At 38.0% G+C, this 27505-nt stretch overlaps 1 protein-coding gene across 1 annotated transcript; it reads right to left on the reverse strand.

The window, feature by feature from the left end:
• Positions 1-7299: 7299 nt before the first annotated feature.
• On the reverse strand, positions 7300-24578 carry LOC149437887 (uncharacterized). Its single transcript, XM_089660553.1, has 6 exons — positions 24338-24578; positions 21663-21748; positions 19784-19834; positions 10171-10995; positions 9869-10092; positions 7300-9805 (listed from the first exon to the last, which is right to left on the reverse strand). The coding sequence occupies exons 1-6, from the start codon at positions 24576-24578 to the stop codon at positions 7300-7302; spliced, it is 3933 nt and encodes a 1310-aa protein (XP_089516679.1).
• Positions 24579-27505: the final 2927 nt, after the last annotated feature.

The raw sequence follows: 27505 nt of genomic DNA on the forward strand, positions 1-27505 counted from the left end.
TAGTCACAGAACAAGCAGCGTAATGGTTTGGAATGCCTACAACAGCTCCTTCATTAGGCGAACAGGAACGTAAAGTGGTACACGCAAAAATACAGAATATAGTGCAAAGGACCAATAAGACAAAGACACCACCAATAAACACTGAGCCCACCTTGACATAAATGGCACACAAAAACCTGTCTCATTGATCACTATTATGCCCAACTTCACAGATGGAGCGGTTGCCCTTATTAAAGCCTCCAAAGCCCCACAGGTGATGTACACCAACAAAAGGGTCAAAATGGTCCTCACTGTGCTTAAAGTAAATGTTGGCACCATTCTCACCATTTGGCTGATATCCAGAAGCTGGTAACTGTCTAAGTACAGCCACCACCCACCTAGAAGTAACATCATATCCTAAGCCACTGTCCACCCAGAAGTGATATCACGTGACTAATACATGGATCTACTCAGAGCATATGGTGCAAATATACACCATACAATAAGGAACAGTCCTTCCAAATGAAGAACAGTTGGGAGCTATGACAGAGCTTTGAACAGAGGGGAGGTAACAAGTTCTATGACCAGCTGAGGTATAAAATAACTTATTCTGTTTGCCACCAAAATTATAGATTATTGTAAATATCACCTACAACTATTCCATGATGAAGACTCTCTATGAGTTGAAATGTGCTGAGGTTCAATATCATTGACAGATTGTTACTGGAGATATCGATACATGATGGAATTTAGATATGTTATATACCCTTGATGTATTGGATTACAATCTTTTATTCTGTTGTTCTTAATATGGCCAATGCTAGGCATTTGTATTGGCTAGTGTCACATTGGCTTTGGCTCGGCACACACAGCCCAATAAAAAGAAACAATGCTACAGACTTGTTTTTTGTTTTTTTAAACTAAACTTAAAACTAGTCAGAAAAATGTATACAATTTTCAGGACAAAACAGACTGCTTTCCTTGTGCATTTAGTACATGAGTGTCAAGGTCCTACCTTTCCTCAGAGCTTGTGCATCTCCATGTGGTGGCATCCATCTTAGGTTTCTGCAAAGCATGGTGGGAACCTTTATGCCTTCAGGCTTCTGTGGCTCCTCCTCAGAAGGGTGTGGCTGATCACATTTAAGCCTGCTGTCTGCAAGTGCTCTCTGCATTCGTGTCCTGTATGTTTCCTTGTTGCAAGCTCTTGTGCTGTTCTCCTTGCTCTCCTGGTAACCGACTCGGTTTGGACAAGACTATTCGCTGTTTTAACCCTTTACCTGACCTCCCGTTGCTGAACCCGACCTGAGTATTCTTTGCCTACCGTCTAGTACTGTCTGCTCCTTTGTTATAGACCCGGCCTGTTTGACTACGCTACACGTGTTCCCATCTAGCTCCCACCAGCTGTACGCCATTGGCGGCAGTCGTTACTGCAGCTGGGCTTACTCGACCTGGTCTCAGGCTGCGTCAAGTCCATCCCCACCATCAGGGGCCCTGGTGAAGGGCAGCCTGGGGCTTAGACTCCGCGCCCTGAGGGACTCTGGTCTGTGGGTAGCGGCTATCGTCAGTCGCTGCGTGACCTTACCATAGGCCTGCCTGCCTGCCCATTTCATCGTTCCTGCCCTGACATTGAGATGCTCTCAAGTGCAAATTCTGAGAAAACCTGACTTTACTTGCTACAAAGTAAAGTGTAATCATTAGGGCTCGGTTCACACCGCTGCGACTTGGGATCCAACTTGTGAGACTCCAAGTCGTATGAAATGTGAAATCCCATGTTAGTCAATGAGAGCTGTCTAAAGCACCACTGAAGTCACTCCGACGTTAGAAAAGGTTCCTGTACTATTTCAAGGTGACTTCTATCCAACTTGTGCCCATAGATTTTAATGGAAATCAATTCCAAGTCATATACTCATATATATTGATGTGATTTGGATCCGACATTACAGGAAGATTACCCAAGCATTCCCTGAAAGTTGCTTTCAATCTGAAAAGTATAGACAGGATTAGCAATTAATCTTAGAATAGAAAGTCTAAAGTTGAATAATTTACTTTTATTTCAATTTAAATATACATTTTAGATTAGTTAGCATTGTTTTGAAAATACTCCTTTATTCTGAACTGTATTCTTTAAGACATTAAAGTAGTGCACTCATTTAGCTTAAACCTTGCTGACCATCAAGTAAGTCCATTAGTAAAGCTTATAAAGCTCATTTTATTGTCCAACTTATATAACATTTCGAAGAAATTATCTACTCAATTCAATATAATATTGTACAAGTTGTTTTGCATCTTCTGATTCAGAAGTTTTATTTGCTTTATGTAGCATTAGTCTTTTATAATGTGATGTTGTTGCATCATGGAGTCTGTCAGAACAAGTGATTGTCTTGGAGTAATTGAATGTTTCTCGGGGATCAGAAGTTACATGATATCTTCTGGGTCAAGACTTTCAGTCTGGAGATCAAAGGTAACATCTTCAGGGTGAAGAGTTCTAGTCCGGGTATCAGAGGTGACATCTTCAGGGTGAGGTGTTCCAGTCTGAAGACCTGAGGTGCCATATTCAAGGTCAAGTGTTCCAGTCTGGAGGACTGAAGTCACATTAATAGGGTCAAGACTAATTCCAGTCTGGGAATAAGAGGTGACATCTTCAGGGACAAGAGTCCCAGCCCGGGTATCAGAGGTGACATCTTCAGTTACAAGTGTTCCAGTCTGGGGATCAGAGGTGACATCTTCAGGGACAAGAGTCCCAGTCCGGGTATCAGAGGTGGCATCTTCAGGGTGAGGTGTTCCAGTCTGAAGAACTGAGGTGCCATATTCAAGGTCAAGTGTTCCAGTCTGGAGGACTGAAGTCACATTAATAGGGTGAAGACTAATTACAGTCTGGGAATCAGAGGTGAAATCTTCAGGGACAAGAGTCCCAGTCCGGGTATCAGAGGTGACATCTACAGGGACAAGAGTCCCAGTCCGGGTATCAGAGGTGACATCTTCAGGGACAAGAGTCCCAGTCCGGGTATCAGAGGTGACATCTTCAGGGCCAAGTGTTCCAGTCTGGGGTTCAGAGGTGACATCCTCAAGTCCAAGTGTTCCAGTCTGGGGATCAGAGGTGACATCCTCAAGGCCAAGTGTTTCAGAAGCATTTATTGTGATTATTTGAAGTGTTGTAGTGGACTCTTGGTTTTCAGCTCCCGAACTGGGTGTTGTTCTTACTATATTATCAAAGAATATGTCTTTCTCAGAACTGGTAAGAATTGCTTAATTTGTGATACTGTTTTTCACAAATGGTGGAAATAGGGTAGTCATTATACAACCAGATATGGCAGCTGAGCTTACACTGCACTATGAATACGGTGAAGTGGGTGTTAATGTGGTTATCTTACAACTAGTTATGGTTGTAGATGGGTCTGTGTGTTCAGAGGTGAGCCTTTCAGAACTGCTTTTTTATAACAAAACCGTGGTGCACTGAGGGGGGTGGGGAGTCAGTTAATAAAATGTGTAAGAAAATGATAAAAAAGGTGATAAAATACAGTTTTTAGTAAGTCCAACCTGTAGTCCACATAAGTAAAGTCCAACTAGTTTCCAGGCCAGGTTCATTGCCTGCAATTGAAGGTACTATTGCAGTATTGCTGTCAATGTCCTCTTAATTAGTAAGCTCCACATCTGCAGATACAGTATATCCACTATAAACAAAATATTAGTTATCTCTGTGGCTGTCATGGTGGAAACATGTACAGGAATTGTCAGTATAGTTTCAGAATTAGGCAAGATGGGGTCTTCTGTTGATAGAGATGTCTCTCATGGTGTAGGTAGATCAGAATTTTTTAGCAGTATTATGACTTACACTCGCCGGCCACTTTATTGGTCACACCTTGCTAGTGCCAAAAAAATATCCCCCACACCATGACACCACCACCACCAGCCTGAACCGTTGATACAAGGCAGGTTGGATCCATGCTTTCATGTTGTTTACACCAAATTCTGACCCTACCATCTGAATGTCGTGGCAATCAGTCTGCCCATACTCCTTTGATATCAACAAAGTATTTTCCTCCACACAACTGCTGCTCACTGGATATTTTCTCTTTTTCGGACCATTCAAACCCTGGAGATGATTGTGCGTGAAAATCCCAGTAGATCAGCAGTTTTTGAAATGCTCAGACCAGACTGAGCATGGATCCAACCTGCCTTGTATCAACAGTTCAGGCTGGCACCAACAACCATGACACATTCAAAGTCACTTAAAACCCTTTTTTACCCATTCTGATGCTCAGTTTGAACTTCATCAAGTCGTCTTCACTACATCTACATGCCTAAATGCATTGAGTTGCTGCCATATGATTTGCTGATTATCAATTTGTGTTACCAAGTGATTGAACAGGTGTACCTAATAAAGTGGCCGGTGAGAGTAAGTCTTAATACTGCTAACAAATTCTGATATACCTACACCACAAGATATCCTGGAACTGAGCTTGTAGCTGGTGCGAAGGTTACAGTGTATTCTGTAGTGTTTTATGATTGGAGGGATGTTTCCTTTGTGGTTGGTGTAATATTTTATGATGTTGTCACTGAGCTATAAAGGATTGTTTGTACTGGAACGCATGAAGGAGGTCCAAGACTTGTCATGGTGGCTGTGGGAACCGTCAGTCCTGCTTTTGATTCAGGATCAATTAAGAGGGATTCCTAGGTGGTGTAGTTGAGATGTGGGGAATATTTCCTAAAATTAGGGTGCATACGTTAGAACTGGTTATAGCTGGAGTAAATATTCCAGGTGTTGTACCCTTGGTGACATTTCCCAGAGTAGTGATAACATGAGTGCTGTAATCAATTGAGTCATTAGTTGGCATTGTGGTATTCTGTATTCAGAAGGGGAGGTGATGCTTTTATTTATGTTATTTCCTAATTGGTGGTGTCTTGTGGATAGTCAGTAGGGATTCCTGGGCTTGTTGTGACCATGACTGGAGGAGTAGTTGTGTTAGTTTTTAGTGCTGTGATAAAATTTGTAACATTATTGCTAGTGTAAACCCCCCCCCCCCTCCCCCGGTGTTGTGGCATTATATGTTGTATATCCTTTTGTATATTTGCTTGGCATTGTGGTATTCTGTGTTGCATGTACAGAAGGGGAGGTGGTACTTTTATGTTGTTTCCTCAATGTTGTATTGGTGGTATCTTCTGGATAGTCAATAGAGATTCCTGGGCTTGTTGTGCTCGTGACTTGAAGAGTAGATGTGTTAGTTGTTAGTGTTGTGATAATGCCTGTGACATTATTGTTGCTGTATCCTCTTGTCATTGTGACACTATATGTTGTATACTCTGTAGTATAATTGCTTTGTGTTGTGGTATTCTGTGTTGTATGTTATAATGCCTATGAAATGTGTTGGCCTTGGACCCTTTGTTTCTTGGGTAATTTTTACAATAAAGCATTGATGCCCAAATGCCAGGAGCATGAGAGGTGACTGATGTAATTTCTTTAAGCTGAAGGAACAGAGTCACGAGATATTCTGCTTATAGCAAGATATGAACTTGTTTATGGAATTAAACGTGTTTCTAACACGTAGTAATGTCACATTAGAAAATAAGAACCTGTTTAAAGATGTCTATTTGCTTGAGAAGTTAGAAATATTTAAATTTAGGGTAGATGAGAAGACGTTTAGGGTAGATAAGAAGCTGATCTGAAGAAAAGTGTGACTTTCTAGATAAAGATGTGGACTCAATATGGTGGCTGGGCGCAACTCTGTTATCCTCACGGAATCTTTCTGCTAGCTCCTCCTATAGTGGGTGTGGTGCCCGCCCACTTCAGGAAAGCTGCCAGGAAAATGGTTTAAAAGCTGGGAGTCTGAACGGGATCGATTGGAATGCCTCTTAGTGACAGGGGACACTGATGCTGGGACTCTTGCCAAGGCTATATGGGCTCATCCAATGGTCACGTTTACAGCTTCCCCGTGACCCCATGTGCAGTATGGTTCTGATGGGATCTGTTCCTTCCGCCCTTCACATAGCTTTGGTAATGTATTAATTCTATGCTGCGACGCTGTCAAATGATGTGTCTATTTCATGCTGTAATGCTCACATTATTATTTGTGTGTGTTATTATGCAGATTGTGATGACTATCCTCCTGTGTGTCATGTGATAATAAAAGTGGAGGTTTTGACAGTGCAAGCATACTGCAGTTGGATTCTGTTGTTTCTTGGAGTGCCGAGTGAATGCTATGATGTGCCAGGGCAGGTATTCATTTGGTAGAGGGTCTTTTACATGTGTAGAATATGTAATGGTGTAAATGCTGATTTAAAGTACCTGTGTGACTACCTGTCGATTGTGTGTGTGTGTGTATATGACTTGCTTTTAGTTTTTGCACCCAGCATTGTCATTACATATGTGCAGAAGGGGAGGTGGTACTTTTAACTATGTTGTTCTCTAATCTTGCATTGGTGGTGTCCTTTGGATAGTCAGTAGAGATTCCTGGACTTGTGGTTGTGTTTAGAAGAATAGTTGTGTTAGTTTTTAGTGTTGTGATAATGTTTGTGACTTTATCACTAGTGGAACCTAAGAGCATTGTGACATTATATGTTGTATATTCTGCAGTATAATTCCTCGGTGTGGCAGCATTCGGTGTTGTATGCATTGGAGAGCTGGTGCTCTCATTTACTGTATGTTGTTCCTCAATGTTGCATTGGTGGTGTCTTTTGGATAGTCAGTAGAGATTCCTGGGCTTGTGGTTGTGTTTAGAAGAGTAGTTGTGTTAGTTGTTGATTTTGTGATAATGTTTGTGACTTTATCTACTACTGTATTCACTTGTCATTGTGGTATTATATGTTGTATATTCTGTAGTATATTTGCTTGGTGTTATGGCATTCTGTGTTGTATGCATAGAAGGGGAGGTGGTACTTTTATCTATGTTGTTCCCTGATGTTGCATTGGCGTTGTCTTCTTGATAGTCAGTAGAGATTGCTGGACTTGTTGTGGCTCTAGGTTGGAAGAGTAATTGTGTTAGCGGTTGGTGTTGTGGTAATGTTTGTGATATTATCACTATAACCTCCTGTGGTTGTGACATTATATGTTGTGTACTCTGTAGTATCATTATGTGGTGTTGTATATACAGAAGGAGAGGTGGTGCTTTCATTTGTGCGGCTTCCCAATGTTGTATTGGTGGTGTCTTCTAGATAGTTGATAGAAAGTCCTGAGCTTGTTGTGGTTGTGTTTAGAAGAGCAGTTGTGTTAGTAGTTAGAGTTGTAATAATGCTTATGACTTTATCACTTGTGTATCCTCTTGTAATATAACTGCTTGGCATTGTGGCAATTTGTGCTGTATGTATAGACATGGAGGTGGAACTTTAATTTATGTTGTGCTCCGATGTTGCATTGGTTGTGTCTTCTGGATAGTCAGTAGAAATTCCTGGGCTTGTTGTGGTCATGGTTGGAAGAGTAATTGTGTTAGTGATTAGTGTTGGGGTAATCTTTGTGACATTATCACTAGTGTAGCCTCCTGATGTTCTGGCATTATCTGTAGTGTCATCTGTAATATAATTCCTTGGTGTTGTATGTATTGAAGGAGAAATGGTGCTCTCATTTATGTTGTTCCCCAATGTTGTATTGGTGGTGTCTTCTGGATAGTCAGTAGAGATTCCTGGACTTGCTGCAGTCATGGTTGGATAGGTAGTTGTGTTAGTGGTTGGTGTTGTAGTAATGTTTGTGACATTATCACTAGTGAAGCTTTCTGTGGTTATATATGTTGTATATTCTGTAGTGTAATTCTTTGTTGCATCTAAAGAAGCAGTGGTAGAACTTTCATTTATGCTGCTCCCTGATGTTGCATTGGTGGTGTCTTCTGGATAGCCAGTAGAGATTCCTGGGCTTGCTGTGGTTGTGTTTAGCAGAGCAGTTGCTGTGGTAATGCTTGTGGTATTATCACTAGTGTAGTCTCCTGTGGTTGTGACATTATATGTTGTATACTCTGTAGTATCATTCTTTGGTGTTGTATCTACTGAAGGAGAGGTGATATTTTCATTTATGTCGTTCCCCAATGTTGTATTGGTGGTGTCTTCTGGATAGTCAGTAGAGAGTCCTGGACTTGCTGCAGTCATGGTTGGAAAGGTAGTTGTGTTGGTTGGTGTTGTAGTAATGTTTGTGACATTATCACTAGTGTAGCCTTCTGTGGTTATATATGTTGTATATTCTGTATTGTAATTTGTTGGTGTATCTAAAGGAGTGGTAGAACTTTCATTTATGCTGCTCCCTGATGTTGCATTGGTGGTGTCTTCTGGATAGCCAGTAGAGATTCCTGGGCTCATTGTGGTTGTGTTTAGAAGAGTAGTTTCTGTAGTAATGCTTGTGACATTATCACTAGTGTAGTCTCCTGTGGTTGTGACATTATATGTTGTATACTCTGTAGTATAATTCTTTGGTGTTGTATCTACTGAAGGAGAGGTGGTACTTTCATTTATGTCGCTCCCCAATGTTGTATTGGTGGTGTCTTCTGGATAGTCAGTAGAGATTCCTGGACTTGCTGCAGTCATGGTTGGATAGGTAGTTGTGTTGGTTGGTGTTGTAGTAATGTTTGTGACATTATCACTAGTGTAGCTTTCTGTGATTATATATGTTGTATATTCTGTAGTGTAATTTGTTGGTGTATCTAAAGGAGTGGTAGAACTTTCATTTATGCTGCTCCCTGATGTTGCATTGGTGGTGTCTTCTGGATAGCCAGTAGAGATTCCTGGGCTCATTGTGGTTATGTTTAGAAGAGCAGTTGCTGTGGTAATGCTTGTGACATTATCACTAGTGTAGCCTTTTGTTGTTGTGACATTATATGTTGTATACTCTGTAGTATAATTCTTTGGTGTTGTATCTACCGAAGGAGAGGTGGTACTTTCATTTATGTTGTTCTCCAATGTTGTATTGGTGGTGTCTTCTGGATAGTCAGTAGAGATTCCTGGGCTTGCTGTGGTTATGTTTAGAAGAGCAGTTGCTGTGGTAATGCTTGTGACATTATCACTAGTGTAGCCTCCTGTGGTTGTGACGTTATATGTTGTATATTCTGTAGTATAATTCTGTGGTGTATCTACTGAAGGAGAGGAGGTACTTCCATTTATGTTGTTCCCCAATGTTGTATTGGTGGTGTCTTCTGGATAGTCAGTAGAGAGTCCTGGGCTTGCTGCAGTCATGGTTGGATAGGTAGTTGTGTTAGTGGTTGGTGTTGTAGTAATGTTTGTGAAATTATCACTAGTGTAGCCTTCTGTGGTTATATATGTTGTATATTCTGTAGTGTAATTTGTTGGTGTATCTAAAGAAGCAGTGGTAGAACTTTCATTTATGCTGCTCCCTGATGTTGCATTGGTGGTGTCTTCTGGATAGCCAGTAGAGATTCCTGGGCTCGTCGTGGTTGTGTTTAGAAGAGTAGTTTCTGTGGTAATGCTTGTGACATTATCACTAGTGTAGCCTCCTGTGGTTGTGACATTATACGTTATATATTCTGTAGTATAATTCTTTGATGTAATATCTACAAAAGTTGAGGTGGTACTTTCATTCATGCTGCTCCCCAATGTTGTTTCGGTGGGAACATCTGGATAGTCAGTAGAGATTCCTGGGCTTGTTGTGGTGATGGCTGCAAGAGTAGTTGTGTTTGTGGTTGGTGTTGTGGTGATGTCTGTGACATTATCACTATAGCCTCCCGTGGCTGTGATATTATATGTTGTATACTCTGTAGTATCATTCTTTGGTGTTGTATATACAGAAGGAGAGGTAGAACTTTCATTTATGCTGCTCCCTGATGTTGCATTGGTGTTGTCTTCTGGATAGCCAGTAGAGATTCCTTGGCTCGTTGTGGTTGTGTTTAGAAGAGCAGTTTCTGTAGTATTGCTTGTGGCATTATCACTAGTGTAGCCTCCCGTGGTTGTGACATTATATGTTGTATACTCTGTAGTATCATTCTTTGGTGTTGTATATACAGAAGGAGAGGTAGAACTTTCATTTATGCTGCTCCCTGATGTTACATTGGTGGTGTCTTCTGGATAGCCAGTAGAGATTCCTGGGCTCGTCGTGGTTGTGTTTAGAAGAGTAGTTTCTGTGGTAATGCTTGTGGCATTATCACTAGTGTAGCCTCCCGTGGTTGTGACATTATATGTTGTATACTCTGTAGTATCATTCTTTGGTGTTGTATATACAGAAGGAGAGGTAGAACTTTCATTTATGCTGCTCCCTGATGTTACATTGGTGGTGTCTTCTGGATAGCCAGTAGAGATTCCTGGGCTCGTCGTGGTTGTGTTTAGAAGAGTAGTTTCTGTGGTAATGCTTGTGACATTATCACTAGTGTAGCCTCCCGTGGTTGTGACATTATACGTTATATATTCTGTAGTATAATTCTTTGATGTAATATCTACAAAAGTTGAGGTGGTACTTTCATTCATGCTGCTCCCCAATGTTGTTTCGGTGGGAACATCTGGATAGTCAGTAGAGATTCCTGGGCTTGTTGTGGTGATGGCTGCAAGAGTAGTTGTGTTGGTGGTTGGTGTTGTGGTAATGTCTGTGACATTATCACTATAGCCTCCCGTGGCTGTGATATTATATGTTGTATACTCTGTAGTATCATTCTTTGGTGTTGTATATACAGAAGGAGAGGTAGAACTTTCATTTATGTTGTTCCCTGATGTTGCAATGGTGGTCTCTCCTGGATAGTCAGTAGAGATTCCTGGGCTCGTTGTTGTGTTTAGAAGAGTAGTCGTGTTAGTTGGTAACGCTGTGGTATTTTTTGTGATATAATCACTAGTGTAACCTTTTGTCGTTGTGGCGTTATGTGTTGTATATTCTGTAGTATAGTTCCTTGGAGAAGTGGCATTTTGCGTTGTATATAAAGAAAGAGAAGCAGTAGTTCTGGTTACAATATCCATTGAAGTTGCTATGGTGGTGTAGGTGAGATTTTCGGGGGTGGCTGTGGTGTTTTTTGGATTTTCTTTGTTTACTTCATTTATTCCCAGTCCGATGATAACAATCATAATAATTAAAAGAACAGAGATAGTTATCCAATAGAAGTATTTCTGAAAGACATAAAGAGCATTTGACGAATCTGTTATACAGAGATGATGGCATTCCTCATTGTGTAATACTAAGAGACCATAAAAGCAATATAAATCTGAAACATTGAGAACTTCATTGAAGTTTCATTAAAAAAAATCAAAGCATTTGGCAAAATTCAAAAGTCAATGGGGAAGGCTAAAATAATGTTGGTGGTTTTTACTTTTAGGGATTTTGTGCTTTTCATCTCTCCTTAGGGTAGAGGAGGCTTCTTTCAGCCATGCCAAACCTGATCTTGTGCCAAAAAAAAGCCTCTCAGGAACATCAGGTAAAATATTACAGAACACAGAATGCCTAAGGCTGTCCATAGATTATGCAATTATGCAGAATAATTTTATTTCCCCATCATCACAGCCAGTGTTGATGGGGGAATCCTTCCCCCTGAGCTATTGTATTCTGATAGCGGGAGGTTCCCCACCATCAGAATACAATGATTACTGCTGCCGACTATAGCGAAAAAAACAAAAAACAACAGGCTGGCTGCACTGAAGTCGATTGATAGATCAGTGTCAGCAGGGCTGTGCATAATGGGGGACCACCAGTCCTCCTGTACAGGGCCCAGGACAGCAGGTGGGCCCAAGCAGCTGGGTGAATTGAATATGGGCAGTGAGGGTGATCGCATAGGAAGGCAGAGGGGGTAATTCCTGGAACCAATCCCATGTATGCCTCTCTCTGAAGCAGCTGAAAACTGGATTTTTCTCCTCTCCCTCTGGCTGGCTTTCAGCTGCTGCAGGGAGAGCCATACAAGGGATCGGTTCCAGTGACTGCACCCCACCACCACCAATCTCATCACGGTCCCTGTGCACCATACATTTCCCAACGATTGTGCCCAGGCCCCCACTCAGTGCCCCAGTCCTGTAGTCCTGCCGGCTTCCCTCCTCTCCTTCCCACCGGCAGCTGCAAGCACACAATAAGATCCTTCAGGATGTAGAGTGGGTGAAGGATCCCGTAAATTTGTATATTTACCAGCCCCTTTCTTTCCTGAATGAATACAATGAGTGATCGGTACCGATCACTCACTGTGTTCATTCATAACGGAAGCATAGTAAACTGTATTCATTTGAAGGAGGGCCTGTCATGTTGGCTGTATGGGGCCCCTTGGTTTCTACCAGCAGCCCTGAAGGTCAATACACCCAGCCTGGCCATAGATGGATTTTAATTCATCCTGTTCATTCTGAACCAGACAAATGTAGATCCATCTATGTCTGGCCTAACACTAAACCTAAAGCTAGCTCTAAGGCAGGTCATAGACGAGTCGAAAACCAAATGTTCTGTCGATCAAAAGATGAAAATGGTGCATACGATTGTGCCATAATTTTTTTAATTTCTCGAAACAAAATCCAGCTGGATTAGATGAGGCACTTTTGATTGCGACAAGAAGATTCTGTGTTGCAGCTGGCACACTAATGATGTAGAAAACAAACAACCAAAAATCTTTGTTTGTTTTTCGACTCGTCTATGGTGTCAGGGCTCCGGGTATGACCAGAAATGTGTGGACTGACACAGGGAAACGCAGACTTCAGGTATAGCGTGAATAAGACAATTTATTAAGACTAAACAAAACATAAACGCAGTGCAAGACTAAACATAAACACAGTGCAAAGAAACCAAACCTCCAACAGATAACAATAGGAACAATACTAAGCGTAGTCGGGTGGGCCGGGTCGGTAGCAAACGGGCAGGCAGGGCACAAGGAGCAGGCGGAAGAGTAGTCAGGAATAGCCGAGGTCAGGACAGGTGGAGTTCATTCAGAGTCAGGGATCAAAGCAGAATCTGGATCAGGCAGGAAGCAGACAGGATGCAGGTACAGGGGCTCATGGGAAACATACACCAAGCACTGACTGCAGGTCTGGCCATTCCTTAAATACACCTCCTGCAATCAGCCTCAGGTGTTTGGCTGATTGCAGGAGTGAGCTTCTGGTTGCTGAGAGCACCCGCTGGCCAGCCCTGGTACTGCAGCCCACAAGGCAGGTGAGTCCCACCACTATTGGCGAGTCCATTCCTGACATATGGCCTGTACATATAGTATAACACTTATCTACACGGCTTTGTTGGTAAGCAAAGGGGTGAGATTACCAACTTTAGGATTTTCATTAGGGTTGGCTTTGTATATCACACTATCCACCATTATACAACAAACTGAAAGTAGAACTACAGGCAAAACTTGTTTTTTGTTGTCATTTTGTATAGCACAAGGGAAGGTTATAACCCCTCTCAGGTTATTTGTTGCCATCTGTGTCCCATTGGGGAGATTTACATCCTAGTCTCATAGCCAACAGGAAATGAGGGAACATCCCTGCAAATTCATGGAATACCTTGGGGACCCCCAGGCCACCAGAACCAGTGTCCCCATTGACACTTTTCTGGGGAGAACCCAAACTTTGGGGGTTTTCTTTTACTTTCACTTTCAATGATAATGGTAAACAGGACAAATAGAGGGTGAATCTACCTAACGGAGACACAGGCAGCAATAAAAACCTGATAGGTGTTCTAATCCATTTCCATTGAAGACAAAACTAAAAAAAAATAAAGTTTTGCTTTTAGTTATACTTTAGTAACATATAACATATAAAGTATATATCTGGAATATATCTGGATCAGTCCACCCAAACCTCCAGAAGCCAAGTCATTCATTTAGAGGCAATATCACTAAAGGCAGTAAATGACAGCTTCCTGCCGGCTTGTTTCACAATGTAAGCAAAGAAGTGGAGATTCCAGAGAAGTCATTGACTCTGTATGATCAAAGATGGCAGCTCATTTGCAATAGTCGTAATGGTGGGCAAGGTTAGTTATAGCAGTGGTCATCGTATTTGGGGCCCATTGGGGAGTCAATCATCGTGTTTGATAATGAAAGCCCTCTGTTTCTTCCTGTACCAAATTGTGTTGTAATTGTATTGTCTCCCTTCATTTTGTAAAGCGATGTGCAAACTGTTGGCGCCATATAAATCCTGTATAATAATAATAATCCATATTACCCAATTGTGTCATTGACATTGTATTGAACCTCCATTCACATTTAAGCGTTGTGTATGTAAGCGATCTTGAGGCCTTTTTTGCACATTTATTTAAGTGTAAAGTCCCATTCAAGAGCTTATTTGGGGTAGGATCATACGTTTTGGGCCCAAGGGAGGCTAGAGAGCCTCTGAAAAAAATGCACAAAATGAAAACTTTTGTGCATTTTTCCTATTTCTGTTGAAGTCAATGGAGCCAAAAATGCCTCATACTGCTTCAAAAGTAGCTCATGTTCTTTATCAATTTTAGTCTTTGAGTGACATTTATTTATTTATTTATTTATGTATTTATTTATTTGCTAAATGAGTTTTACAACAGTGTCTCTGTGTTTATGTACAATGTGATTTTTTTTTTCTTTTTTTTATGAACAGGTAACACGGGTAATATGTAACCAATTGTCTAGACAGCGCTTTCACCAAGAGATACATACAATAAATGATAATGTATCACAACGAAAAAACAATACTTCTTAAAAAAAAAATTAATCTACAATATGCTGTGTCAATTCATCAAAGTATTGTAATAAATAATGTAAAACATATTAAATAAATAAAGTGTTCAATACATAATGTGCAAATTCCAAAGCTGCAAAGTAAAGAGAAAAACTAAATTATCCTCCCTGGCGGTACTCCCGAGTGTGGCTTGAGGTTAGTTTTCAGTACCAAAAGTGGTAACCCTCAGGATTACACTGTAGTGTAACTTACTTTGTCCTGAGATCCCCCGATGTCCTCCTGCTGTGTCCTCCGGCCGATGTCTTCCCGCTGTGTCCTCCGGCCGATGTCTTCCCGCTGTGTCCTCCGGCCGATGTCTTCCTGCTGTGTCCTCCGGCCAATGTCTTCCCGCTGTGTCCTCCTGCTGTGTCTTCCAGTCAATGTCCTCCTGCTGTGTCCTCTGGCCGATGTCTTCCCTCTGTGTCCTCCTGCTGTGTCTTCCGGTCAATGTCTTCCTGCTGTGTCTTCCGGCCGATGTCTTCCCGCTGTGTCCTCCGGCCGATGTCTTCCCGCTGTGTCCTCCGGCCGATGTCTTCCTGCTGTGTCCTCTGGCCGATGTCTTCCCTCTGTGTCCTCCTGCTGTGTCTTCCGGTCAATGTCCTCCTGCTGTGTCCTCCGGCCGATGTCTTCCCGCTGTGTCCTCCGGTCAATGTCCTCCTGCTGTGTCCTCTGGCCGATGTCTTCCCGCTGTGTCCTCCAGCTGTGTCCTCTGGCCGATGTCTTCCTGCTGTGTCCTCCTGCTGTGTCTTCCGGTCAATGTCCTCCCGCTGTGTCCTCCAGCCGATGTCTTCCCACTGTGTCCTCCTGCCGATGTCTTCCCGCTGTGTCCTCCTGCAGATGTCTTCCCGCTGTGTCCTCTGGCCGATGTCTTCCCGCTGTGTCCTCCGGCCAATGTCTTCCCGCTGTGTCCTCCTGCTGTGTCCAACGGTCAATGTCCTCCTGCTGTGTCCTCCGGACGATGATTTCCCACTGTGTCCTCCTGCCGATGTCTTCTCGCTGTGTCCTCCCACTGTGTCCTCCAGCCGATGTCTTCCTGCTGTGTCCTCCCGTTGTGTCCTCCAGCCGATGTCTTCCTGCTGTGTCCTCCCGCTGTGTCCTCCGGCCGATGTCTTCCTGCTGTGTCCTCCCGCTGTGTCCTCTGGCTGATGTGTTCCGGCTGTGTCCTCCGGCCAATGTCTTCCCGCTGTGTCCTCCTGCTGTGTCCAACGGTCAATGTCCTCCTGCTGTGTCCTCCGGACGATGATTTCCCACTGTGTCCTCCTGCCGATGTCATCTCGTTGTGCCCTCCCACTGTGTCCTCCAGCCGATGTCTTCCTGCTGTGTCCTCCCGCTGTGTCCTCCCGCTGTGTCCTCCCGCTGATGTCCTCCGGCTGATGTCCTCCGGCTGATGTCCTCTGGCATTCGTCTTCCGGGTTCCCTTCCCTGCGAGCATCTCGATGCAGGGTGGAAGAAGCGGTGGGAGATTCAAAAAAAGTAAAAACATAACCTACACGCAATACATTGTAATCTGTTAGGATGACATTACTGTATCAAACCATTTCCCCTCAGTTTTGTCCCGAGTGCATTGTTCTGAGCCCTGCCTGCATTTTTACTGTTCTTTTTGCCTGGAAACTGAGAAACGTCCATGGCATCCAAAAAGCGTCCCTTTAGGTCAAAAGCGGTTTTAGACCGGCTAGAGAACAGCGATAGTAAATCAGAACCACTTGCAGAATTGAGTGATAATGATTGGTGGGGGAAATTCCTCATCAGACACTGAAAACGATTCTGCGACTGAGCTCAGCGATGTGCGAACTTGGCGCTCTATTTCAAATTTCAGTGTTTTTGGTTTGATTATATTATTGAATTACATTTATTATTATTATATTATTATTTTTTATAAATATTTATTATATTATAATTTATGATTTCGTGTTTCAAACTTTATCCTCCCCGCGATGTTTACTAGACTCTTGTTCAGACAGATTTCAGTGAGTTATTCCTAAAAATTACAGGCCGACAATAAAAAACAACAAATTTCCATGAAAAACAATGTACTCTTTTAACATTTAAATATAGTGACATAATCAGAGTGCCAGGGAGGTTAAAGTGCTCCATGCTAGAGATATCGCTACAAACGTCCCAGACAATTGTGCTAAAAGAATCTTCCCTGTGCCAGTATGAATTTTCCCTCAGAACAGTGTCCAATGCAGAAAAATGAAACTTTAAAAGCTTGATAAGTGCATGAGCTCCCTCAATCCACAAATGATTTCAGTGTCCACCACAGATGTGCCATCCAACAACAATCAATATAATCATTCACCAGAATTATTTGCTGGAAGCGTGGAGCACTAGCTAAAGAGCATGCTCAAGAAACATCACTGGAAAAGCCACTTTTTGGAGCCACTATTGCCTTCTTAAGAACATCACAACCTCACAACAGCAACCTCAGGAAATGCTCACATTGCTTCGTATTCCTCGACTGCAACCGACACACACAAAAAATCTCTCTTTAATCAAGTTTCAGCTGCACTTCCTACTGCGAGCTCGAATTTTGTGTGCATGTTGACCTCACGTTCACAGAAGCCCTTCCCACGCGTTTCATCTCCTGACATCTTCAAAGGGCCCCTTCGGAATATGCACATTATGTATTGGACAATTTAATTGTTCATTTCTTATATGTTTTATAATATTTATTACTTGACACAGCATTATTTTGGATGAATTTTTTGAAGACATATTATTTGTTCATTGTGATGCATTATTAGTTATTGTGTATATCTCTTGGTGATAGCACTGTTTAGACCAGGGGTGGGCAAACTTTTTAACTTGAGGGCCGCAATGGGTTCATATATTGGACCCGGGGGCCGGACCAAGAGTAGATGAATGATGTGTATGTGTCATCCATAGTAAGTATAGTAATATTCCCCCATAGTAAGTAATTAATCCCCCATATAGTAATTAATCCCCCATATAGTAATTAATCCCCCATAGTAATTCATCCCCCATATAGTAATTAATCCCCCATATAGTAATTCATCCCCCATAGTAATTCATCCCCCATAGTAATTAATCCCCCATATAGTAATTCATCCCCCATAGTAATTCATCCCCCATAGTAATTCATCCCCCATATAGTAATTCATCCCCCATATAGTAATTCATCCCCCATAGTAATTCATCCCCCATATAGTAATTCATCCCCCATAGTAATTCATCCCCCATATAGTAATTCATCCCCCATATAGTAATTCATCCCCCATAGTAATTCATCCCCCATATAGTAATTCATCCCCCATATAGTAATTCATCCCCCATAGTAATTCATCCCCCATATAGTAATTCATCCCCCATATAGTAATTCATCCCCCATAGTAATTCATCCCCCATAGTAATTCATCCCCCATATAGTAATTCATCCCCCATATAGTAATTCATCCCCCATAGTAATTCATCCCCCATATAGTAATTCATCCCCCATAGTAATTCATCCCCCATAGTAATTCATCCCCCATATAGTAATTCATCCCCCATATAGTAATTCATCCCCCATAGTAATTCATTCCCCATATAGTAATTCATCCCCCACAGTAATTCATCCCCCCCAGTAATTCATCCCCCATAGTAATTCATCCCCCCTATAGTAATTCATCCCCCATAGTAATTCTTCCCCCCTATAGTAATTCATCCCCCATATAGTAATTCATCCCCCATATAGTAATTCATCCCCCCTATAGTAATTCATCCCCCATATTAAGTCCCCCCTGTGTCAATTCACTTACCTTTGCTCCGCGCGTTCCGCTCGCCGTGTTCCCGCGCCGTTCCGGTGTAGCATGAAAATCTGTCTCTTATGAGGATCTGTCCCCCTCGACGTATCTGCGCATGTGCCAGTTTCAGGCATTAGCAGCCGATCGGCGATCTCCGGCACATGCGCAGATACGTCGAGGGGGAGAGATCCTCATAGGAGACAGATTTTCATGCTACACTGGTCTTCAGGGTGGACTGTGAGAGGAGCCTAGCTCCCCTCGCGTTCGTCACGCTGCCCCGTCTACACACATCCTGACAGCCATCCTGACAGTATCACGCTCCGCGGGCCGGATTAAAAGGTCCGCCGGGCCATAGTTTGCCCATTGCTGGTTTAGACATTTGGTTATTCTTGGGTGTTTTTCATACATCTTACCGATAGCAGCTGCACCTTCATACACACCTCGAAGTATTGAGTGGTCAGTGGCACAGATTATTTTTATGATACAAAGGATAATATGTACCTTGTCTTCAGGTAAGGGGGGGCTATCAGATATCTGAGCGCCCCTTTGTTCTAAAGGGTATTTCCAGATTCTGATAGGTCCACCTCAGAGACCACAAGATCCATGAGCCAGGCTTATGGGAAAGAGGTTCTTGTCCCTTCTAAATGGGGTAAAGTGCCATGTTGGGAAGGGGGAGGGTTTGGATTTTGAAGGGAACCCATGTCATTTAACTTCCCTATCTAAAAGTATAACTAACGGGAATACGTTTGTTTTTTATTTTTGGATACAGTGAAGGGGGATTAGAACATCGGTCAGTCCCCATTGGAGAGATTCGCCATCTCTATTAGTCCTGTTTACCAATTTCATTTAAAGTAAAAGTAAGTGAAAATCTAAAATTTTGGGTTGTCCCCAGAAAAGTAATAAAGGGCAAATCTTCCAATGGGGACGCTAGTTCTGGGGACCTGGAAGTCCCCCAAAAATTCCCTTAATTTGCAGGGATTTCTTTTAGCTTCCTGTTTGGCTATGGGACAGGAAGTGAATGGGACCCAGATGGCGAAAAAAATTGACCGGGGTTATAATCCTTTCTTTCTCTATCCAAAAAAAATAAATTTCTACTTTAAGGGTATGCTATAGATTATAAGGGGGAGCCCACACTTTTTTTAAATTAGCTTTTATGAGGGACCCTCAAAATCTACGCCGGACCCTTATCTAGACATTCTTGGTGGCCAGGAAAGGAGGGGAAGCAGCACATTCTGAACCATACCGGACCACATGCCCTAAAGTAAAACAAGAAAAAAAAACAGTGTGAGGTCTTGATAAGGGTCTTGTAAGGATTTTGGGAGGGACCCCGGGCAAAAAAAAAAAAAGGGGTCATGGGGTCCCTCCCAAAGCCCATATCAGACGACACTACAAGGGTAAGCCTGGAGTGGGGCTTTAAATCTCCACTGGCCACTGTTATAGGGTCAGACTGAACCTTCAGCTTCTGGTATTACATCACAACTGGTCCTCTTAAGGGGAACACCAACCTGGAACGTACTCTTCTTGCCGGTATTCTCAGAAAAGCTTTCATTGTCCTCCTGCCAAATACAACAGAAGTGTCAGGAGCTGCAAAGGACTGATTTACGGTTTACATAAAAGGAAAGAGAAAAGAAAAAATAAAATATTACAGATTTAATCGTTATCTATTTATTTTGTTGATTCTGACCCCCCCCCCCTCCCCTTTGGCTCCGCCCTCTATATTTTCAGTAGATTTTTCTGATCTATTGAAAAAAAATCTCAAGTTGCTCCTTTTTGCTTTCTTACCACAATAGATAAAGCATTCATTAGTCCTTGTAGATACTCTGCACCAGCAGAGGGATCTGGTGGACGTCAAAGCTTGAGGAGGCATTAAGGGTGTGAGGGCGCGAGAACTTCCCTTCTGAGCATGCTCAGTCAATGCCACTGTAAACAGTGTATAGCAATTTGACTGAAGTCGCTGCTCCAGATGGAAGACATAAAGCTGAAGTTTAATTTGCCATCCCAGGTTCTTCTTTTTCCTCCTTATTGACATGCTAATGAACATTTCAGATACAGCCTTTCTATTCTCATTACATACCTTTTTTTAGACCCAGTGATCTCTGCTCTTCACTATGCAATGCAGGGAGATCATAGCTGGTGGTATTTCTACTGCTTGTATATATGACAGCTTCCTGCTGTCAATGGCTCCTAAGGAAGCAGCGGGGTGCTGGCACCCACTGCTCCCCCAGCAACCACCATCAAAAGCACACCTTCCATAGCAACCGCCATCAAAAGCACACCTTCCATAGCAACCGCCATCAAAAGCACACCTTCCATAGCAACCACCATCAAAAGCACATTGACTTACATTGCTGGGAATCCCCAGCCAGGTATGTAAAAGGGGCGGGGCAGTGGTGACATCACTTCCCAAATATGGCCACCGGTCATATTTGGTGAATAATATCACCACTGTCCCGGCCTTTTCTAAGCTGATGACAGCTTGCAGAGCTGGTCTGGAACTTGAGGGGGACCAGTTTTTTTGCATGGGGTCCTCCTTAAAGTTCATACCAGGCCTAAAGGACCTATTGGGGAACCCCCATACTACTTTTTTCTGGAGTGGATTTCCCTGTTGACATCTGTATCAGACCCTCATCGAAGATAAGAGTCTGGTATAGATTAAGGTTATGGAAAAGGGAAAAGACCTGGAAGTCACACAAGTTGTGCAAAACCCTGTAAGAAGGTGTGGTTCCAACCAGGCCACACCCCCAATACATTTCACTCCGCCCACCAAACTTAGTCATTGGTAAGATTATGGTAATTCATGGCTGTCATGCTACTGTAGTAGACTGTGTACATCGTACAGATACACCACTTCACAGGCAGGGTCAGGGCATCCCCCAGGCATGGTCTTTAATGGATTTTTTGCATTTTTAAAGGTTCGCTTTAAGCCATACTAAAATGTCATTTATTTATTTTTTTAATGCATTTCCCCCCCCCCCCCCCATGCTATTTATTTGTCTACCCCTTGCCTATTAGTGTACAAAATGGCCAGAATTTATTTTAACCATTTGTATCCCCATTGAATTTGATGGGATTCAGATGCTACACCTGAACTTTTCTCATGTTCACAGAACCCTGCCCAAACCCAGGAACCCAAGTTTTTCTGTCACGATATTCTTTGTTCTCCTGTGAATTTTTTTTTTTTCTGAGTCTCAATAGGTGATTGAGATAAAAACCTCAAACAGCATTTTTTATTTGCTGGTCCAAACCAATAAATCATAAATAAAATAAGGTTTATAAGGCATTTTGAGTGCGGTATGTGTGGCCCTTTGATTGGGTATACAAGGAACGTAGATAATATAATGTATATAATAATGTATATGTATCAGCTGCACAGATCAGATTTACATTCGTTGTGGTGGTGTCAGGGCACCCCCTGCTGCTCCATATTGTCTCAACATCTCCCGATGAACTTGAAGTACCTTCACCATCACCTGTCCAGAGAAATAGAAATAAAACTTCATACATGCAAGGGGTTTACATGGAAAATGTAATAGCTGGTCAACTCTGTTTTTTGGGGGTCAATTTTATATAGTAGATATATTTGTAATTCTTTTGTATCTAACATTGCTTCTATGTATCCATCCACTAAAGCTGAAACAATATTCACTGCAGACTGGAGATGTCAAGCTAATCATTTTGTTTCATCCTGTTTGTTGTGTTGTGAAGGCCACACGCATTCTAAAAGAATTTTCTTTCAAAAATCAGAACTATTATTATTATTATTATTATTATTATAATACAGGATTTATATATTATTATTATTATTATTATTATTATTATTATTATTATATTACAGGATTTATATATTATTATTATAATACAGGATTTATATATTATTATAATACAGGATTTATATATTATTATTATAATACAGGATTTATATATTATTATAATACAGGATTTATATATTATTATTATTATAATACAGGATTTATATATTATTATAATACAGGATTTATATATTATTATAATACAGGATTTATATATTATTATTATTATAATACAGGATTTATATATTATTATAATACAGGATTTATATATTATTATTATTATAATACAGAATTTATATATTATTATTATAATACAGGATTTATATATTATTATTATTATAATACAGGACTTATATATTATTATAATACAGGATTTATATATTATTATAATACAGGATTTATATATTATTATAATACAGGATTTATATATTATTATTATAATACAGGATTTATATATTATTATTATACAGGATTTATATATTATTATTTTAATACAGGATTTATATATTATTATTTTAATATAGGATTTATATATTATTATTATAATACAGGATTTATATATTATTATAATACAGGATTTATATATTATTATTATTATTATTATAATACAGGATTTATATATTATTATTATTATTATAATACAGGATTTATATATTATTATAATACAGGATTTATATATTATTATTATTATAATACAGGATTTATATATTATTATTATAATACAGGATTTATATATTATTATTATAATACAGGATTTATATATTATTATTATAATACAGGATTTATATATTATTATTATACAGGATTTATATATTATTATTTTAATACAGGATTTATATATTATTATTTTAATATAGGATTTATATATTATTATTATAATACAGGATTTATATATTATTATAATACAGGATTTATATATTATTATTATTATTATTATAATACAGGATTTATATATTATTATAATACAGGATTTATATATTATTATAATACAGGATTTATATATTATTATTATAATACAGGATTTATATATTATTATTATTATAATACAGGATTTATATATTATTATAATACAGGATTTATATAATATTATAATACAGGATTTACATATTATTATTATTATAATACAGGATTTATATATTATTATAATACAGGATTTATATATTATTATTATAATACAGGATTTATATATTATTATTATTATAATACAGGATTTATATAATATTATAATACAGGATTTATATATTATTATTATAATAATACAGGATTTATATATTATTATTATAATACAGGATTTATATATTATTATTATAATAATACAGGATTTATATATTATTATAATACAGGATTTATATATTATTATTATAATACAGGATTTATATAGCGCCAACAGTTTGCTCAGCGCTTACTAGGAATTTTCATTTGAATTTTGCAGTGGGCTGCAGCAATTTCTTGCGGCCTTCAGATTTGAGTGATTGGACATGATGAAAATTTTTTAAAATATAATCGAAAAAGAAATGAGCATGAGCTGGAAAGAAAAGACGATTTCCAGCCATGAAAATTCTTTTTAGTTGCAACATAGGGTAAATATGAAGAATTGGTTGGTCAGAATTCAAAATTAATTTGTTGATATTTAAACCCATATATGGCCTGCATTAGAATGATTCGTTTTCAGGATTAGCTTTGTATATTTGGATTTGTTTCATATATTTTTTATTTTCAAAATCTGAATTTTCAAAAGACTGCTATAATTATTCTATTCTATTTTATTCTATTCTAATTTTTCTATTCTATTTTATTCTATTCTTTTTTACTTTATTTCTATTCTATTCCTTTATTTTTTATTCTATTCTTTTCTATTTTGGTTTATTCTTATCTGGTCTATTCGATTCTTATATTTCTATTCTATTCTATTCTGTTTTGTTCTGTTCTTTTCTATTTTATTCTATAACGCAGCCTAAGAAATCATCATCTCATTTCACATATGTCCCTTACTGTATATATAGCAATATGTTTCCATTTCAAACTCAAAGTAATTTTTAAATTCAAATTAATTTCAAATTCCTTTTCAAATTTAAATTCATTTTCAAATCTGAAAAAATAGCGTTTTTCTATAATGTATTTAGGATTCATTGAAATGTATTACTATTGTTATTCGGAAATTTGGATACATCTGAATAATAAAAAATAAAGAAAAATGTCATCCAAATTTCAATTTAAAAACTAAAGGAATTGCATGTGTCTACTATGGACCTTTTACAGCAGAATCCATGTCACCCCCAACGTCCTTTAATGATCCATTTGGGATTTGTATTCCGGACAGATCTTTGTTTTGTGGATCAGTTGTCGGCATCCCATTAGAGTGCTTTGAATCAAGGAAAGACGTTTTATCTGGTCCAGTGATTTGGAAGAGTTCTTGCGCCCCATGTTTATAATTGTCCTGGTTCTGGATCTTCTCCTCAGAGGTTCTCCTCTCTGGTTCATCGGTCGCCATCAGAATATCTTTCTTTCCTAGAAGCGGGCCAAGACAGAACTTGTATTGGTTTTAGGATTTATGAATACTCTTTTTTTACGTCCTCGTCTGCCCAATAACCAAATTACTGAGTAATATTGATGTGAGCCCAGCTAACCTTATATAAAAAAACATCAGTGAGAAGAGTAAGGCCTGCAAGACTGAGAAAATAGAAGGTCAAAGTTTAAATTTTCCAGATTTTTAAATAATAGAAGGAATTTATGAAGGTCAAAGTTTAAATTTTCCAGATTTTTAAATAATAGAAGGAATTTATGAAGGTCAAAGTTTAAATTTTCCAGATTTTTATATAATATAAGCAATTTATTTATGAAGGTCAAAGTTTAAATCTTCCAGATTTTTATATAATAAAAGGAATTTATTTATGAAGGTCAAAGTTTAAATTTTCCAGATTTTTATATAATAGAAGGAATTTATTTATGAAGTTCAAAGTTTAAATTTTCCAGATTTTTATATAATAGAAGGAATTTATTTATGAAGGTCAAAGTTTAAATATTCCAGATTTTTATATAATAGAAGGAATTTATTTATGAAGGTCAAAGTTTAAATCTTCCAGATTTCTATATAACAGAAGGAATTTATTTATGAAGGTCAAAGTTTAAATTTTCCAGATTTTTATATAATAGAAGGAATTTATTTATGAAGGTCAAAGTTTAAATTTTCCAGATTTTTATATAATAGAAGGAATTTATTTATGAAGGTAAAAGTTTAAATTTTCCAGATTTTTATATAATATAAGGAATTTATTTATGAAGGTCAAAGTTTAAATTTTCCAGATTTTTAAATAATAGAAGGAATTTATGAAGGTCAAAGTTTAAATTTTCCAGATTTCTATATAATAGAAGGAATATATTTATGAAGGTCAAAGTTTAAATTTTCCAGATTTTTATATAATAGAAGGAATTTATGAAGGTCAAAGTTTAAATTTTCCAGATTTTTAAATAATAGAAGGAATTTATGAAGGTCAAAGTTTAAATTTTCCAGATTTTTATATAATAGAAGGAATTTATATATGAAGGTCAAAGTTTAAATTTTCCAGATTTTTATATAATAGAAGGAATTTATTTATGAAGGTCAAAGTTTAAATTTTCCAGATTTTTATATAATAGAAGGAATTTATTTATGAAGGTCAAAGTTTAAATTTTCCAGATTTTTAAATAATAGAAGGAATTTATGAAGGTTAAAGTTTAAATTTTCCAGATTTTTAAATAATAGAAGGGATTTATGAAGGTCAAAGTTTAAATTTCCCAGATTTTATATAATAGAAGGAATTTATTTATGAAGGTCAAAGTTTAAATTTTCCAGATTTATATATAATAGAAGGAATTTATTTATGAAAGTCAAAGTTTAAATTTTTCAGATTTCTATATAATAGAAGGAATTTATTTATGAAGGTCAAAGTTTAAATTTTCCAGATTTTTATATAATAGAAGGAATTTATATATGAAGGTCAAAGTTTAAATTTTCCAGATTTTTAAATAATAGAAGGAATTTGTGAAGGTCAAAGTTTAAATTTTCCAGATTTTTATATAATATAAGGAATTTATTTATGAAGGTCAAAGTTTAAATTTTCCAGATTTTTATATAATAGAAGGAATTTATGAAGGTCAAAGTTTAAATCTTCCAGATTTCTATATAATAGAACGAATTTATTTATGAAGGTCAAAGTTTAAATTTTCCAAATTTTTATATAATAGAAGGAATTTATTTATGAAGGTCAAAGTTTAAATTTTCCAGATTTTTATATAATAGAAGTAATTTATTTATGAAGGTCAAAGTTTAAATTTTCCAGATTTTTATATAATAGAAGGAATTTATGAAGGTCAAAGTTTAAATCTTCCAGATTTCTATATAATAGAACGAATTTATTTATGAAGGTCAAAGTTTAAATTTTCCAAATTTTTATATAATAGAAGGAATTTATTTATGAAGGTCAAAGTTTAAATTTTCCAGATTTTTATATAATAGAAGGAATTTATTTATGAAGGTTAAAGTTTAAATTTTCCAGATTTTTATATAATAGAAGTAATTTATTTATGAAGGTCAAAGTTTAAATTTTCCAGATTTTTATATAATAGAAGGAATTTATTTATGAAGGTCAAAGTTTAAATTTTCCAGATTTTTAAATAATAGAAGGAATTTGTGAAGGTCAAAGTTTAAATTTTCCAGATTTTTATATAATAGAAGGAATTTATTTATGAAGGTCAAAGTTTAAATTTTCCAGATTTTTATATAATAGAAGGAATTTATGAAGGTCAAAGTTTAAATCTTCCAGATTTCTATATAATAGAACGAATTTATTTATGAAGGTCAAAGTTTAAATTTTCCAAATTTTTATATAATAGAAGGAATTTATTTATGAAGGTCAAAGTTTAAATTTTCCAGATTTTTATATAATAGAAGGAATTTATTTATGAAGGTTAAAGTTTAAATTTTCCAGATTTTTATATAATAGAAGTAATTTATTTATGAAGGTCAAAGTTTAAATTTTCCAGATTTTTATATAATAGAAGGAATTTATTTATGAAGGTCAAAGTTTAAATTTTCCAGATTTTTATATAATAGAAGGAATTTATTTATGAAGGTCAAAGTTTAAATTTTCCAGATTTTTATATAATAGAAGGAATTTATTTATGAAGGTCAAAGTTTAAATTTTCCAGATTTTTATATAATAGAAGGAATTTATTTATGAAGGTCAAAGTTTAAATCTTCCAGATTTCTATATAATAGAAGGAATTTAATTTATGAAGGTCAAAGTTTAAATTTTCCAGATTTTTATATAATAGAAGGAATTTATTTATGAAGGTCAAAGTTTAAATTTTCCAGATTTTTATATAATAGAAGGAATTTATTTATGAAGGTCAAAGTTTAAATCTTCCAGATTTCTATAT

Source organism: Staurois parvus, unplaced genomic scaffold (genome assembly GCF_062004578.1).
Source record: "Staurois parvus isolate SC_StPar_1 unplaced genomic scaffold, SC_StPar_1.0 ptg001252l, whole genome shotgun sequence".
NCBI classification, from domain to species: domain Eukaryota; kingdom Metazoa; phylum Chordata; class Amphibia; order Anura; family Ranidae; genus Staurois; species Staurois parvus.